The following is a 16,889-nucleotide window of genomic DNA, read 5'->3' as shown; positions in this document are numbered from 1 at the left end:
GTCTTGGCCCTTTACTTTGTCAGTCCGCAATAGCAACATTGGAGTCAATGCTTGAGTCTTAAACCATTTAGTGACAGTTGGTAAGCGTACACTTTTGTGGTTCCTGTTCCAGGACAAATCAAACCAAACACCTTCTTGACATCCATCTGTATTGCCAGGTCAAACTCCTCAAAGATTCACATCAAGGAAGAACAGGAACCATATTGATGATAATAATTTTGGCCACTTAACCATATTACTTCTTCTCTCAGTCCTATCCAAATAGATAAGTTTCATGTTCTGGATCATATGCAGAGATGACTGCGCTTCGTACAGTTTTGCTGCTTCTATAAAAAGATTCACATTTTCTACACGGACAGCCCCTTCATGCTTTCCCATTCTCTTCCAGTTACTTTCTATCGCAATCTAAGGGCTTTAATCTTGGCTAGTCAGTGCCCTTCCTTCTTCATTCATTGCAAAAAGAGATCCTAAACATACAAATATGAAGGTTCAATTGGTAAGCAGAAAAGAACTCTAAACAAGATCATAAGCATAGACCTGTGGCATGAATACCAAAAACGGTGTTTCCAATCACTGCAGGGGTGTATGAGTAAAGGCAAGTAACAAAATTTATATTGTCGCCCTTTTGCAGGGCTCTGTTCAACATCATGTTTCTAAGTTGTTACCAAGGATTCCCAACTTGAAGTGGGGAAGAGAAGTGCAGACTTCCAAGCATAAAGGCTTCCATGTTGGAAATTAACAGGTTTCCACAGTGAGGGTTGTCCAACTCAAGAATCTGCTCTGGAATTAGAGGATAAGACTTAAGTGTCCCAGTCTATGAGCAGTCAAGATGTAGGTTCCTGCCAATGGCAGTCTTAAGCTAATGGCCCACAAAGCCGCAAGGCTAACAGCTGCTACAGCTCACTTCTTGGACTGTGAGTACCCTCAGTGGAGCCAGATATTACAGGACTCTCCCAGAGGAAGAGACTCTGGTGACAAGGAGTGAGAAAAAAACTATTTGCAGGGCCGCCAAATGGAGTCTGGCTTATCTGCATCTATGAGAAGGAGGGCACGCCGGGTGAAATTCTTGAAGTAAGAAGCCACTTAAGGACAGACAACTATGGCAACTGAAAACCAAGGAAGTATAAGAAGTATTTTTGTCTCGCTAAGGAAGCCAGCTGTAGAGTAATTGGTGGAGTGGGGAGTGTTGGAGGAAATCCCGAGACTGAGGACTTTAAGGGGGCGGGGTGGCGCACCACTCAAATCTTATGAGCAAGTTGTGGGACTGCATGGCACAAAGCACTAAATACAGACTACATATCCTCTGGGCTCCTTTATACATGAGGAGATGTTAAAGACATTTCAGTAACAGGGCGTTGTAAGGACCTTGGATCAATGGATGACAATGAAAGAGAAAGCCACAGAGGGGAAATTGAGACTCTGCCAAACCATCCCAAAGATTTAAAGACAGTGCACTTGTCTCTATTTGTAAGCAGGGAGCAAACCCGAGTTTTTAAACATTTAGAAAAAAAAAATTGAAAGCTCATGACTATCTACAAGAGGTTATTTGGATGGGGGCATGGGCATGGGCATGGGCACCATACTGGCATAATTAACTGTCACTGCACAGCAAACAAAGTAACAGTCCCTGACTGGAAGAGAAACGGGTGAGTAAATAGGTCCCTGATTTATTAATTTGCAGTTGGCCTTCCATGGATTTGAGGCATTGCTGTGATTCAAGCCAGACTGTAGGTCCCAGACAGTGACAAAAAAACATGTGTTTTCTAATCTGAAGGCTGCTTGTGTGTCATCAACAAAGTTACATGAGCCTTAGTAATGAAGAGGAGTGGGAATTTAAAAAAAAGAGAAAAAAAAAAACGTTTGCCAGTTGAGTGAGTTAATGACCCAGACAGGCCGGATTCAGATTCCCCACTAAAAGATGACAGATTTTATTCACAATATAAAATCAATGGCTAGTGGTACCATAGTAATTTTAGGATTTAAAATGCTGATACTCTGCTGGGATTTGATGCACCATGTGTAAGAGGAAACCAATCTAAAATTACTTTCTCATAGACGTTATTAGAGGTGCTCCAGAAACTAAAGTGAGAGAACATGGTCTATAAATTTACACTAGCTGCCTCAACCATGCAAGAAGAAAGTCTGGCATTCTGAGTAAAACATGTACTTTCAGCACTATCAACGGCCTGTCAGTTGATTCCCCCTGTTAGACTGTAGCCTCCCACAGTCCTAATGAACAACCAAAGCGCCAACAATGTGTATTTAAAGTGTGACACACCTGAAGCAAACAGAATTTAAATCTGTAAAACCTAAAGTGTCTCCTTTAGAAGTTAACAAAATGAGTGGGGTTGGTCATAGAAATTATGGTTATTGCCCTAGAAAGTTAAATTGAGTGCACTTTTCCTAGGAGTTCTCAGATATCTCCCTCATCCATTTCAGTAAAATATTCTGATATGCAGACTGAAACCTGCTTTCATCACTAGCAGTAACTGGTCATTAACTTGCTAGTGATCAACTGCAGCATTACCACAAATTGCAATGAATAATTGAGCACTAACATTTTGTTTTCAAGAGACTCCAGAACTCAATTTTGTCTTAATAGGACCTGCTGATTTTAAAGCCTTTTCTTATGAAAAGACTGAAATGTTAATGAAGGCGTGAAACCAGAGGGTTAAAGTCTGAAAGATGGTATGGATTTTAGTACTTATAGCTATAATGTATTTGAAAAGAGATTTAAAATAGTCTCAACCCACCCATCTTCAGTTGCTTATTAATTTAAGAAAGAATAACATGTAGGAAGCTAGCTATCTATGCCGTGTACCAAAGCAGGGGAACACTATGCAGATAGTAGACAACCCTTGGTGGTAGACAGAAGCTAAAAGTAATAACCCTAAATGCTCCCTTTTGCTTTAGTGTGGGCGAGCAGTTTGGGCTTAGAGAGTAGTGTTAAACATTTGTTGAACACACAATCAATAAATGGGACACACTCAAGAAGGAACTCAAGACTAATTTAGAAAAATAACATTTTTTATATATATTTTAACACCAAGAAGATTGAAATTGGTTAAGTACTTTTTGAGGCATACAGAAATGCACTTGCAATTGTAGCTTTAAAGTGATAAGGTGATACTATGGGAAAAAACATACTGCACACAGGTACTTGTCAGCGACTCACAGGACTGTTCTTTTGGATTTAAGACACCACTGGCACTTGGGCTTGGGGGCTCATGTGCAGCGGTGCTTTATCTGATGAGGTCGTACTGGGTGAGTCACTTAGATTTAGGTTGCCTGTAAAAACAGGCTGTAAGCAGAGAAAGGGGGGGACCAGTTCAGCCATAACCAAAGCAAGGTTTCAGCTATGGAGGGTTTAAGGACCCAGTAGGCACCATTGAGCCACTATCCGGGCTGTGGGGCTCAGGTGCAGAGGTGCTTTTAGGCGTTAAGTCGTGGCGGTCCAGAGGCTCTTGTGGTTCCTTCTGTCCTGCAGAGGGGCTGCAAGCAAGGACTGCGGTCCAGTCCAGCTAAACCTAATTTAGGGCTCAGCTCTTGAGAGTCTCTATCTGTCAGGGGCACCATGTGCAGTGCAGCTTTGTCCAGCGGGTTGAGCTGCAGAGGCTCTTGTTTCGGTCTTTTGGTGCATGCAAAAGTGCATGGAAGTAGCTCCTCTGCTTCAAGGGAGATCCTGCTGGCCAGTTGAAGTTGTGGGTCACTCCCCCTCAGCTTTGGGTGGTGGCACCGCTTTCTGGATGAGCCGTGTCCATGCAATTGTCAGGAGCAGCAGGCAGGCTGGCAGTGCTGGCACCAAGTAAGTCGCTGCTACTCAGTTCTTGAGTTGTGGGCTCTTTGTCCTTTCTTCTTTTGGTAGACAAATCTGAGTTCCCAGTTAAGGGAAGTGAAGGGTAGAAGCCAATGGGTTACTTACCCCTAGGATGATTACACCCCCTATATGACCACTTCCTGTAGCGATTGGGCATCACCCTGTGTAAGGAAATGGCTCCCTGTTGAATTACCCACCACTTTTTGCCTGATACTGATGCTGACTTGACTGAGAAGTGTGCTGGGACCCTGCTAACCAGGCCCCAGCACCAGTGTTCTTTCACCTAAAATGTACCGTTGTCTCCACAATTGGCACAACCCTGGCACCCGGGTAAGTCCCTTGTAACTGGTACCCCTGGTACCAAGGGCCCTGATGCCAGGGAAGGTCTCTAGGAGCTGCAGCATGTCTTATGCCACCCTAGGGACCCCTCACTCAGCACAGACACACTGCTTGCCAGCTTGTGTGTGCTGGTGGGGAGAAAATGACTAAGTCGACATGGCACTCCCCTCAGGGTGCCATGCCAACCTCCCACTGCCTGTGGCATAGGTAAGTCACCCCTCTAGTAGGCCTTACAGCCCTAAGGCAGGGTGCACTATACCACAGGTGAGGGCATAGGTGCATGAGCACTATGCCCCTACAGTGTCTAAGCAAAACCTTAGATATTGTAAGTGCAGGGTAGCCATAAGAGTATATGGGCTGGGAGTCTGTCAAACACGAACTCCACAGCTCCATAATGGCTACACTGAATACTGGGAAGTTTGGTACCAAACTTCTCAGAATAATAAACCCACACTAATGCCAGTGTTGGATTTATTAAAAAATGCACACAGAGGGCATCTTAGAGATGCCCCCTGTATTTTACCCAATTGTTCAGTGCAGGACCGACTGGTCTGTGCCAGCCTGCTGCTGAGAGACGAGTTTCTGACCCCATGCGGTGAGAGCCTTTGTGCTCTCTGAGGACAGAAACAAAGCCTGCTCTGGGTGGAGGTGCTTCACTCCTCCCCCTGCAGGAACTGTAACACCTAGCAGTGAGCTTCAAAGGCTCAGGCTTTGTGTTACAATGCCCCAATGCACTCCAGCTAGTGGAGATACCCGCCCCCTGGACACAGCCCCCACTTTTGGCAGCAAGTCCAGGAGAGATAATGAGGAAAAACAAGGAGGAGTCACTGGCCAGTCAGGACCGCCCCTAAGGTGTCCTGAGCTGAGGGGACTGACTTTTAGAAATCCTCCATCTTGCAGATGGAGGATTCCCCCAATAGGATTAGGGATGTGCCCCCCCCTCCCCTCAGGGAGGAGGCACAAAGAGGGTGTAGCCACCCTCAGGGCTAGTAGCCATTGGCTACTAACCCCCCAGACCTAAACACACCCCTAAATTCAGTATTTAGGGGCACCCCAGAACCTAGGAAACTAGATTCCTGCAACCTAAAGAAGAAGAGGACTGCTGAGCTGAAAAACCCTGCAGAGAAGACGGAGACACCAACTGCTTTGGCCCCAGCCCTACCGGCCTGTCTCCCCCCTTCGGAAGAAAACTGCTCCAGCGATGCTTTCCCCAGGACCAGCGACCTCTGAATCCTCAGAGGACTGCCCTGCTCTAAAAGGACCAAGAAACTCCAGAGAACAGCGGCCCTGTTCAACAAAGACTGCAACTTTGTTTCCAGAGGAGCAACTTTAAAGACCCCTGCAATTCCCGCCAGAAGCGTGAGACTTGTAACACTGCACCCGGTGACCCCGACTCGACTGGTGAAGAAACAACGCTACAGGGAGGAACCCCAGGCGACTCCAAGACTGTGAGTAACCAAAGTTGTCCCCCCTGAGCCCCCACAGCGACGCCTGCAGAGGGAATCCCGAGGCTGCCCCTGACCGCGACTGTCTGATTCCGAGATCCCGACGCCTGGAAAAGACCCTGCACCCGCAGCCCCCAGGACCTGAAGGATCGGAACTCCAGTGCAGGAGTGACCCCCCGGAGGCCCTCTCCCTTGCCCAGGTGGTGGCTACCCCGAGGAGCCCCGCCTTGCCTGCATCGCTAAAGAGACCCTTTGGTCTCCCATTGATTCCTATTACAAACCCGACGCTTGTTCGCACACTGCACCCGGCCACCCCCGCGCTGCTGAGGGTGTACTTTCTGTGTGGACTTGTGTCCCCCCCCCAGTGCCCTACAAAACCCCCCTGGTCTGCCCTCCGAAGACGCGGGTACTTACCTGCTGGCAGACCGGAACCGGGGCACCCCCTTCTCCATTGAAGCCTATGCGTTTTGGGCACCACTTTGAACTCTGCACCTGACTGGCCCTGAGCTGCTGGTGTGGTAACTTTGGGGTTGCTCTGAACCCCCAACAGTGGGCTACCTTGGACCCAAACTTGAACTCCGTAGGTGGTTTACTTACCTGCAAGAACTAACATTACTTTACCTCCTCCAGGAACTGTGAAAATTGCACTGTGTCCACTTTTAAAATAGCTATATGTGTTTTATGTGAAAAGTATATATGCTATTGTGATTATTCAAAGTTCCTAAAGTACTTACCCGCAATACCTTTCAAATGAGATATTACATGTAGAATTTGAACCTGTGGTTCTTAAAATAAACTAAGAAAATATATTTTTCTATAACAAAAACCTATTGGCTGGATTTGTCTCTGAGTGTGTGTTCCTCATTTATTGCCTGTGTGTATGTACAACAAATGCTTAACACTACTCCTTTGATAAGCCTACTGCTCGACCACACTACCACAAAATAGAGCATTAGTATTATCTCTTTTTGCCACTATCTTACCTCTAAGGGGAACCCTTGGACTCTGTGCATACTATTCCTTACTTTGAAATAGTGCATACAGAGCCAACTTCCTACACCCTGTCCCAGAGTTCCTAATTTCTTATTAACATTTCCCTGTTCACTTCAGGTAGCCCACCCTAAGGATAGGACTACCTGGACAGTGTATGACGCCTCTTCGGTACTGAATTTCCCACCTGTCTAGGTGCCAACTAGGCCTCAGGGCAAGGGAAGCCGGGGTCACATTTAAAAGGCAGTAGGGACTTTGAAGTCCCCACAACGGTATGCAGTTTACTATTCATCCTTTTGGAGGAGATAATAACTCCTGCCAGAGCATGCATTGGTTCTGACCTCAGAGTGCAGGCTCTCACCTCCAGGAGGTCTGAAACTCATCTGTGGTGGCAGGCTGGCTGATACCAGTCAGTCAGCACACTAAAGGACTAGTAAGAGTTCAGAGGTACCTCTAAGGTAGCCTCTGGTGCATGTCATCACATATCCAACACTGTAGTCAGTGTCAGTTTACTAATACGAGGTGTTTGATACCAATCACCACAGTTTTCAGTTAAGCCATGATGTAGCTGGGTAACTGTTTTGACCAGTGCCCAGTACATACCTTAAGATGGCTTTCCTGTTCACTTGCAATATCTAGCAAAAGAACTAGATATCACAGGGGCAAATCTGCTCATGCAGAATGCCCTCACATGTCTTATAGTGCACCCTGCTCTAGGGTTCTTAAGACCTGTCTAGAGGTGTCTTTGAACATGCAGTGTCTTTGCCACGGTACACAGGAGTGTGCCATGTCAGCTTTTCATACATAGTTTGCCCCACGTCACACAGACTGCAATAGCAATCTCAGTGCAATTTGGTTGTGGTTCCTTAGAGTGGCATAAGGCATACTGCAGCCCTTAGGGACCCTCTTTAGTAGGGCCATAGGTGGCAGGTGTACTAGGGACTTACAGGTGTGCTTTATGTGTTTTAGAGGAAAGAACACTGTCACGAGGTCTGATTAGCAGGCCTCAGTGCACTATCAAGAGTTGAAAACCAGCATCTAGTTGTTCTGAATGGGGGCAAAAAGTGGAGGGACATCTGCAAAGAAGTCCAGTTTCCTACACATTTTGGTAGGCATTATATATATTTATTTTTTCCTCCCAGAAAAACCTAAAAAGGTTAAAGTGGCAATATAGTTAGATATGATAATAAAATTTTAGCATATGTAAAAAAAAATTAAAAAAATGAAACTAGATATTCACTCATAAAAAACAAGGGTTAATGTGACATTATCGTTGGGTGTTACAATAAGGTAGGAAGCACTGGCAAAGCCTACAGGACTCGCCTTTGGTTTGGTCAGTTTTTTTGTTTTTTTTTGTTTAAGCCATGGTGGACATCTTTCGTAGAAATGAATGATTACATTACAATACATTAAACAACAATATGATAAATTATACATAGTATGACAACTTTTGTCTAGTATGATATGGTATTGGTGTGATGGTATCACATGGCCTGTGTTTGAATGGTAAGGCCTGTGTTCATACGGTATGGCATGGTATGTATGACATGATTGTATTGTATGACATGGCATGTCACTGTTTATCATGCAATGGTCTGCCATGGTATGATCTGTCATTGTATGGTATGGTGTGTCATCATATGGCCTGGCTAGACACTGTATAGTGTGATATAGCTGGCCATTGTATGGCATGGCATGTCATTGTTAATTACAGTATGGTTGGGCTGGTCACTGTATAATATGGCATGTCAATGTATAGTGCACAGGTCATTTTAGTTTATAGTGTACGATGACCTGCCATTATATTGTATGGTATGGTCTGGCATTAGATAGCATAGTCCGGTCTGTCACTGAGTGGAATTAAATTGTATGGCTGGTTACTGCATGGTGTAGCCTGTCACTACATATTAAGTTATGACATGGCAAAAGCAGGTGATTCATTGCCTTCGATGTCTCAGGAAATGTATTAATCCTGCTATGCTCAATTAGATAATTCCCTTAAGGGAATAGTTAAAATTCATCATGCAAGCCTCTGTACGTATAAACTAATAGCTGTGTACAAAAAACAACAAAAATAAAATTCCCTAAGTAGGTAGGATAAAGTACCATTTAATTGGAGTTAGGTATACTGACTCTTAATGAACCATTTTATTCCATGGCAAGCACTGTGCGCAAACTGAACAAACATACAGGGAGTGCAGAATTATTAGGCAAATTAGTATTTTGACCACATCATACTCTTTATGCATGTTGTCTTACTCCAAGCTGTATAGGCTCGAAAGCCTACTACCAATTAAGCATATTAGGTGATGTGCATCTCTGTAATGAGAAGGGGTGTGGTCTAATGACATCACCACCCTATATCAGGTGTGCATAATTATTAGGCAACTTCCTTTCCTTTGGCAAAATGGGTCAAAAGAAGGGCTTGACAGGCTCAGAAAAGTCAAAAATAGTGAGATATCTTGCAGAGGGATGCAGCACTCTTAAAATTGCAAAGCTTCTGAAGCGTGATCATCGAACAATCAAGCGTTTCATTCAAAATAGTCAACAGGGTCGCAAGAAGCGTGTGGAAAAACCAAGGCGCAAAATAACTGCCCATGAACTGAGAAAAGTCAAGCGTGCAGCTGCCACGATGCCACTTGCCACCAGTTTGCCCATATTTCAGAGCTGCAACATCACTGGAGTGCCCAAAAGCACAAGGTGTGCAATATTCAGAGACATGGCCAAGGTAAGAAAGGCTGAAAGACGAGCACCACTGAACAAGACACACAAGCTGAAACGTCAAGACTGGGCCAAGAAATATCTCAAGACTGATTTTTCTAAGGTTTTATGGACTGATGAAATGAGAGTGAGTCTTGATGGGCCAGATGGATGGGCCCGTGGCTGGATTGGTAAAGGGCAGAGAGCTCCAGTCCGACTCAGACGCCAGCAAGGTGGAGGTGGAGTACTGGTTTGGGCTGGTATCATCAAAGATGAGCTTGTGGGGCCTTTTCGGGTTGAGGATGGAGTCAAGCTCAACTCCCAGTCCTACTGCCAGTTCCTGGAAGACACCTTCTTCAAGCAGTGGTACAGGAAGAAGTCTGCATCCTTCAAGAAAAACATGATTTTCATGCAGGACAATGCTCCATCACACGCGTCCAAGTACTCCACAGCGTGGCTGGCAAGAAAGGGTATAAAAGAAGGAAATATAATGACATGGCCTCCTTGTTCACCTGATCTGAACCCCATTGAGAACCTGTGGTCCATCATCAAATGTGAGATTTACAAGGAGGGAAAACAGTACACCTCTCTGAACAGTGTCTGGGAGGCTGTGGTTGCTGCTGCACGCAATGTTGATGGTGAACAGATCAAAACACTGACAGAATCCATGGATGGCAGGCTTTTGAGTGTCCTTGCAAAGAAAGGTGGCTATATTGGTCACTGATTTGTTTTTGTTTTGTTTTTGAATGTCAGAAATGTATATTTGTGAATGTTGAGATGTTATATTGGTTTCACTGGTAATAATAAATAATTGAAATGGGTATATATTTGTTTTTTGTTAAGTTGCCTAATAATTATGCACACCTGATATAGGGTGTTGATGTCATTAGACCACACCCCTTCTCATTACAGAGATGCACGTCACCTAATATGCTCAATTGGTAGTAGGCTTTCAAGCCTATACAGCTTGGAGTAAGACAACATGCATAAAGAGGATGATGTGGTCAAAATACTCATTTGCCTAATAATTCTGCACTCCCTGTATTTCAAATTTAGATGTCAAATAAGAGGTCCAGACTTATGCCAGACTTTCAGATTTACTAACAGTCCCATTAAAATGTCATGCAAATGTATCCTCAGAAGTCTTTGCAACTCTGGCATGGATCCTCCTAGACGTACATGCACAGCCCCTGATGTACTTATCGATCTCAGGGCAATATCATAATTGAAACAACTCAAATCAACAATGCAACACCATTAGTATTAGACACTTACTGGAAACTAAAACGACAGTAGCAGGCGTAGTGTGGGCATCAGCAAACCTCCTCAGACTCTGTCTCAGTTTATCATCTGCAGCATTCTTTGCTGTTGCATTAATATGTGCAACGGTCACCTGTTATTTTGGGCAAAAAAGGATATTTTCACTCTCAATGCCAGAAATAGCAAGAATCACTCACTGGGAGAAAATGTAGGATTAGGGAACATGAAATCCAAGACACACAGCAACCATGCAACACCTGGCAAGACATACTGAGAACTGCAGCAGTCATGGACTGGAGTTCCAGTAACTAAGACAATCAACTTGAAACAAAAGAAGAAAAAAAATGTTTAAATTAACTAGACTTTACTGCAATCCTTTCTGGAATTCCAATTAGGTTTCTATTTTTACATTATTGCCTTAACATAACTTTTAAAAAAATGACTTTTTGAAAAACAATTTATAAGATATCATCATTTAATGTAGAAAGCATCTACCTAAGGAGAGTATAGGAATTACATTGGCAAGGACATATTTTTGGAAACCACAGTCTAGCCTCACTAGGATATCCAAACTTTTGCCAGAATTATTTTGCAAATGTAGGTGGTTGTAATATGAACACTCTAACAATCGGAGAAAACACTTAAGTAATGTAAATAAAATTCATCTGAAAGCTGTAATCTACAAAATTTGTCGTAGTACATAAAATCAAGAGCTATAAGGGTATTGGTTCACAAAGCAGTTTGTGTGCTTTTAAGAAGACTTATTTTTGGAGATCGATTTAATGAGACAGATATTTTACCTCACGTAATTGCACAGATAGAACTTTGTCAACCCATCCACTGAAAATGTTCTCCTTTAAACTGGCAACATGGATGAAATGTAATGTGAACAATGTTCTAGAAGAAGTGAGAGAGGAGGCACTTTAAGCTCAATGCTACATTGATTTTTTAGTTTTGTGATGCTTTCCAGTCTTCACACCTGGCTTGTAGACTCTTGCTTTTCTTCAAGGCTTTCTTTTTTTCAAAGTTCACTTCCCAGTTAGCAACATATTTGGCAATGATTGGGAGTTCAGTTGATATTTAATTTCAGACAGTTGTCTGGTTCTCAAAATTTGCTACACCCCATATGTAGGACTCGGAGGACACCGTAGGTTAGTTAGAAGTGCTTTAGAAAAACCCCAAATCAAACTTGCTTCTACCTTAAATCAAACATCGGCCTGTAGTATATTCTAGCAACAATAATTTTTTTTTTTAAACACTAGTGTCACTAATTTAGTCAAGCTTTTTTTCCCTGGAGTCTTACCAACAGTTTTGAGGACTCATGAACAGAGTATTGCAGTAATCCATCTTGGAGACATAGGTCCACAGAAATAGTTTCCAAACTACTATTTGCTAGATCATAATGGGTTAGTGAAGCCATTACTAGTCGAAATTTGCCAATATTACACATTCAATTCAGGGCTAGTATGCTGCAGAAGATCATTTGATAAATGTAACGTACAATGTGTATCCTTCCTAGAGCCATTACAAAATCTATTGACCAACAGAATACGTATCAAATCTGTACACAAGGACATGCTCCTGTGATACTAACACACATTCAAAATAGGGCTCTCAGTTTTCTGCTTTTACAGGTAAAAACAGACAGAAAACTATAGATTTTTCTGGTTATATTTATTTTTAAATACAGTAAACCAGTCTTATTTGGTAGCTCCTGATACAGTGAATCAAGAAAACCAGGTCGCCAAGTGTGCAGATTGACAAGTAAGGGATTATTGATTTATTTTTAAAAAAAAGGAAAATAAAATACTTCCTATTGAAGTTTAAATATGTGCATAAACACAGCTGTTTCTGCTGCTCTACAATGCAAGTGGTTTCAGATGACCATATTGTACTGAATAAAACCAAAACCTTTTGGGAATTCAAATGGCCATTTATAACTTAGATGTGTAAATATACCAATTGTAGCTGCATACACTAAACACAAATGGATACACAGAAAAAACAGCAAATAAAACGAATATCGATAAATACAGATGAAATTTAAAAATCAAAAACATAAAAAGGGTGCCTTAAATGCTTCTGTGCCAGTAATGGTTATGTCCTGTGCTCCGGCGCTCCCCCCCCTCCCCTCCCAGGGCAGGGCTGGAAGGGGAATCGCTTCCCCTTCCGCCCCCAAACACCCCAATGACATCTAGAAACCCCTAGACACAATGGATATATTTTTGTTTTGATTACCTTATGTTTTTATGTATGGGGAGCGACCCCTTAGGCAAGGGTCCCTCCCCTGGGGGGCAATTGTATTTAGGCTATTTCTGCCCCACTTGAGGGCAGACTAACCTATTTTTGTTAGGCTAATCTAACCACTAGACACCAAGGATTTTATTTTTTTGCCTCAATTTCACGCTAGGGTCATTCCCCTGGGGGCAAATTTATTTTAGGCCATTTCGGTCCCCCTGGGGGGGGGGGGGGGGAACCATCGGCCTATTTCTATCAGGCAGAAACCACTTAGGCACCAGGGATTGGTGTGTGTGGATGTGTGTGCTTTGTTTTGGGGGGGGGGGGGGGGAAGAGGGGGGCAGCCCCTTGGGCAAGGGTCGCTCCCCATGGAGGCACATTACTGTTGGCCATATCTGCCCCCCTTGGGGACAGATCGGCCTATTTTAGGGAGGCCCATTTGACCCCAAGGGGGGCAGAAAGCCCAACAGAGACCAGGGAAGATTTTTTTTTTTTTCAAAAATAGGAGGGTGGGGGTATGGCTATACCCCCACCCCAAATAAATGGTGGCAAAGTTGTTCTGCCCACCAGTGGGCAAATTGGGCAATTACCCCCAACCCACCACCCTGGGGAACAGGGGGGGGTGGTCAGAATAGATGCCGGGGAATTTAAAAAAAATAGAAAAAGAAAAGAAGTGGGTTGGGGTGGTAGCTACCAACAAGTATAGGCCTGGTTTGCCCCCACCCCAACTGAAGAGGGTAACAGTCTTCCAGCTCTCCCCCTGCACAGTAAAACATCTTACCCCACGGCAAGCGAGAGGGCATTTGATTATTTTGGGTTTTGGTTTTACATTTGGGCCATGAGAGCTTGGCTAACTCTCAAAATCATCCCACTTGGAATGGTGAGGCGTGCACTTTGGGATGCTGCCATGTAGATAAGTCCACAAGACCTAGACAAAGCTGAAAACTAAACATCTGGTTGATTCCAGGGTGATGTGCTTCACATGCACCCCGTACCATTTTCTTACCCACAATGCCCGGCAAACCTCCAACTTTGCTGGAAATCACACATTTGTCCCCACATTGTTGTGATGGAACCTTCTGGAGTCTGCAGGAATCCACAAAATTCCTACCACCCAGCATTGTCTCATCTATACCAATACAAATTCTGCCCCACTTGTCAGCCTAAAAATGTTTTTTTTCCCCCAAACTGCCCTTTCGGACCCGCTTTGGTTCCCCTCAATTTTGACATATTTTTGGCTCTTCCCTGTCACAGGCACTTGGCCCACCTTCACAAGTGAGGTATCATTTTCACCAGGAGACTGAGGAGAACATTTGGGTGGTAGGAAATTTGTCCTGGTGCGGTGAAACCACACAAAAATGTGGGAAAAAATGTGATTTATGTTTTGTTTTTTTTTAATTGTTTTTTTAGGTTAGCTGAGGATTCTGGGTAAGAAAACATTGGGGGATCCATGCAAGTCATACCTCCCTGGACTCCCTGAGGTGACTAGTTTTCAGAACTGTCTGGGTTTGGTAGGTTTCCCTAGACAGCTGCTGAGCCCAGACCAAAAACGCAGGTGCCCCCCCCCCCCTCCCTTTCCTGCAAAAACATGTAGTTTTGTATTTGATAATTTTGATGTGTCCAGATAGTGTTTTGGGGCATTTCCCGTCGCAAGCATTAGGCTTACCCACACAAGTGAGGTACCATTTTTATCGGGAGTCTTGGGGGACACTGGGTCGAAGGAAATTTGTAGCTCCTGTCAGATTCCAGAACTTTCTGTCTCCGAAATGTAAGGAAAAGGTAAGTTTTAGCCAAATATTGAGGTTTGGAAAGGATTCTGGGTAACAGAACCTGGTGAGAGCCCCACAAGTCACCCCATCTTGGATTCCCCTGGATGTCTAGTTTTCAAAAATCCGCAGGTTTGGTAGGTTTCCCTAGGTACCGGCTAGAGGCCAAAATCTACAGCTAGGCACTTTCCAAAAAACACGTCAGATTTCAATGTAAAAATGTGCAAATAACCACTGCTTGTCAACACCTTATCTTGTGCCCATTTTGGAAATACAAAGGTTTTCTTGATACCTATTTTTCACTCTTTATAGTTCAGCAAATTAATTGCTGTATACCCGGTATAGAATGAAAACACATTGCAAGGTGCAGCTCCTTTATTAGCTCTGGGTACCTAGGGTTCTTGATGAACCTACAAGCCCTATATATATCTCCGCAACCAGAAGAATCCAGCAGACGTAACAGTATATTGCTTTCAAAAAGCAGACACTGCAGGAAAAAGTTAGAGTAAAACGTGGAGAAAAATAGCTGTTTTTTTTTTTTACCTCAATTTCAATTTTTTATTTTTTATTTCAGCTGTTATTTTCTGTAGGAAAACCTTGTAGGATATGCACAAATGACCCCTTGCTGAATTCCGAAATGTGTTTATTTTTCAAAAATGTTTAGATTTCCGGGATCCAGCATTGGTTTCACACCCATTTCTGTCAGAAACTGGAAGGAGGCTGAAAGCACAAAAAAATAGTAAAAATGGGGTTTGTCCCAGTGTAAGGAAATGCCTACTTGGCATGGTTACCCCCTGACTTTTTGCCTTTGCTGATGCTATGTTTTGAATTGAAAGTGTGCGGAGGCCTGCTAACCAGGCCCCAGCACCAGTGTTCTTTCCCTAACCTGTACTTTTGTACCCACAATTGGCATACCCTTGCATCCAGGTAAGTCCCTTGTAACTGGTACCCCTGGTACCAAGGGCCCTGATGCAAGGGAAGGTCTCTAAGGGCTGCAGCATGTCTTATGCCACCCTGGAGACCCCTCACTCAGCACAGACACACTGCTTTCCAGCTTGTGTGTGCTGGTGAGGACAAAACGAGTAAGTCGACATGGCACTCCCCTCAGGGTGCCATGCCAACCTCACACTGCCTATGCAGTATAGATAAGTCACCCCTCTAGCAGGCCTTACAGCCCTAAGGCAGGGTGCACTATACCATAGGTGAGGGCACCAGTGCATGAGCTCTGTGCCCCTACAGTGTCTAAGCCAAACCTTAGACATTGTAAGTGCAGGGTAGCCATAAGAGTATATGGTCTGGGAGTCTGTCAAACACGAACTCCACAGCACCATAATGGCTACACTGAAAACTGGGAAGTTTGGTATCAAACTTCTCAGCACAATAAATGCACACTGATGGCAGTGTACATTTTATTGTAAAATACACCCCAGAGGGCACATCAGAGGTGCCCCCTGAAACCTTAACCAACTACCTGTGTAGGCGGACTGGTTTTAGCAGCCTGCCACACTCGAGACATGTTGCTGGCCCCATGGGGAGAGTGCCTTGGTCACTCTGAGGCCAGTAACAAAGCCTGCACTGGGTGGAGATGCTAACACCTCCCCCAGGCAGGAGCTGTAACACCTGGCGGTGAGCCTCAAAGGCTCACCCCCTTTGTTCCAGCACCACAGGGCACTCCAGCTAGTGGAGTTGCCCGCCCCCTCCGGCCACGGCCCCACTTTTGGCAGCAAGGCCGGAGGAAATAATGAGAATAACAAGGAGGAGTCACTGGCCAGTCAGGACAGCCCCTAAGGTGTCCTGAGCTGAAGTGACTAACTTTTAGAAATCCTCCATCTTGCAGATGGAGGATTCCCCCAATAGGGATAGGATTGTGACCCCTTCCCCTTGGGAGGAGGCACAAAGAGGGTGTACCCACCCTCAGGGCTAGTAGCCATTGGCTACTAACCCCCCAGACCTAAACACGCCCTTAAGTTTAGTATTTAAGGGCTCCCCTGAACCTAAGAATTTAGATTCCTGCAACTTAAAGAAGAAGAGGACTGCTGAGCTGATAACCCCCTGCAGAAGACGAAAGAAGACACCAACTGCTTTGGCCCCAGTCCTACCGGCCTGTCTCCTGCCTTCCAAAGAAACCTGCTCCAGCGACGCTTTCCCCAGGACCAGCGACCTCTGAATCCTCAGAGGACTGCCCTGCTTCCAAGAGACCAAGAAACTCCCGAGAACAGCGGCCCTGTTCAACAAAGACTGCAACTTTGTATCCAGAGGAGCAGATTTAAAGACCCCTGCAATCCCCGCAAGAAGCGTGAGACTTGCAACACTGCACCCAGCGACCCCGACTCG

At 44.5% G+C, this 16,889-nt stretch overlaps 1 protein-coding gene across 8 annotated transcripts in view; it reads right to left on the bottom strand.

The window, feature by feature from the left end:
- The window catches only part of MARF1 (meiosis regulator and mRNA stability factor 1), a 586,552-nt gene that overhangs the window by 483,503 nt on the left and 86,160 nt on the right, over positions 1-16,889 (bottom strand). For all 8 annotated transcript variants that reach the window (XM_069210203.1, XM_069210208.1, XM_069210202.1 and 5 more), the window contains exon 6: positions 10,567-10,684. In XM_069210203.1, coding sequence (XP_069066304.1) covers positions 10,567-10,684 — 118 coding nt within the window. The remainder of the gene's footprint in view (positions 1-10,566; positions 10,685-16,889) is intronic.

Source organism: Pleurodeles waltl, chromosome 10 (assembly GCF_031143425.1).
Source record: "Pleurodeles waltl isolate 20211129_DDA chromosome 10, aPleWal1.hap1.20221129, whole genome shotgun sequence".
Lineage (NCBI taxonomy): Eukaryota > Metazoa > Chordata > Amphibia > Caudata > Salamandridae > Pleurodeles > Pleurodeles waltl.
The sequence above is the reverse complement of the archived record's forward strand: the minus strand, read 5'-3'. Positions and strand labels throughout refer to the sequence as shown.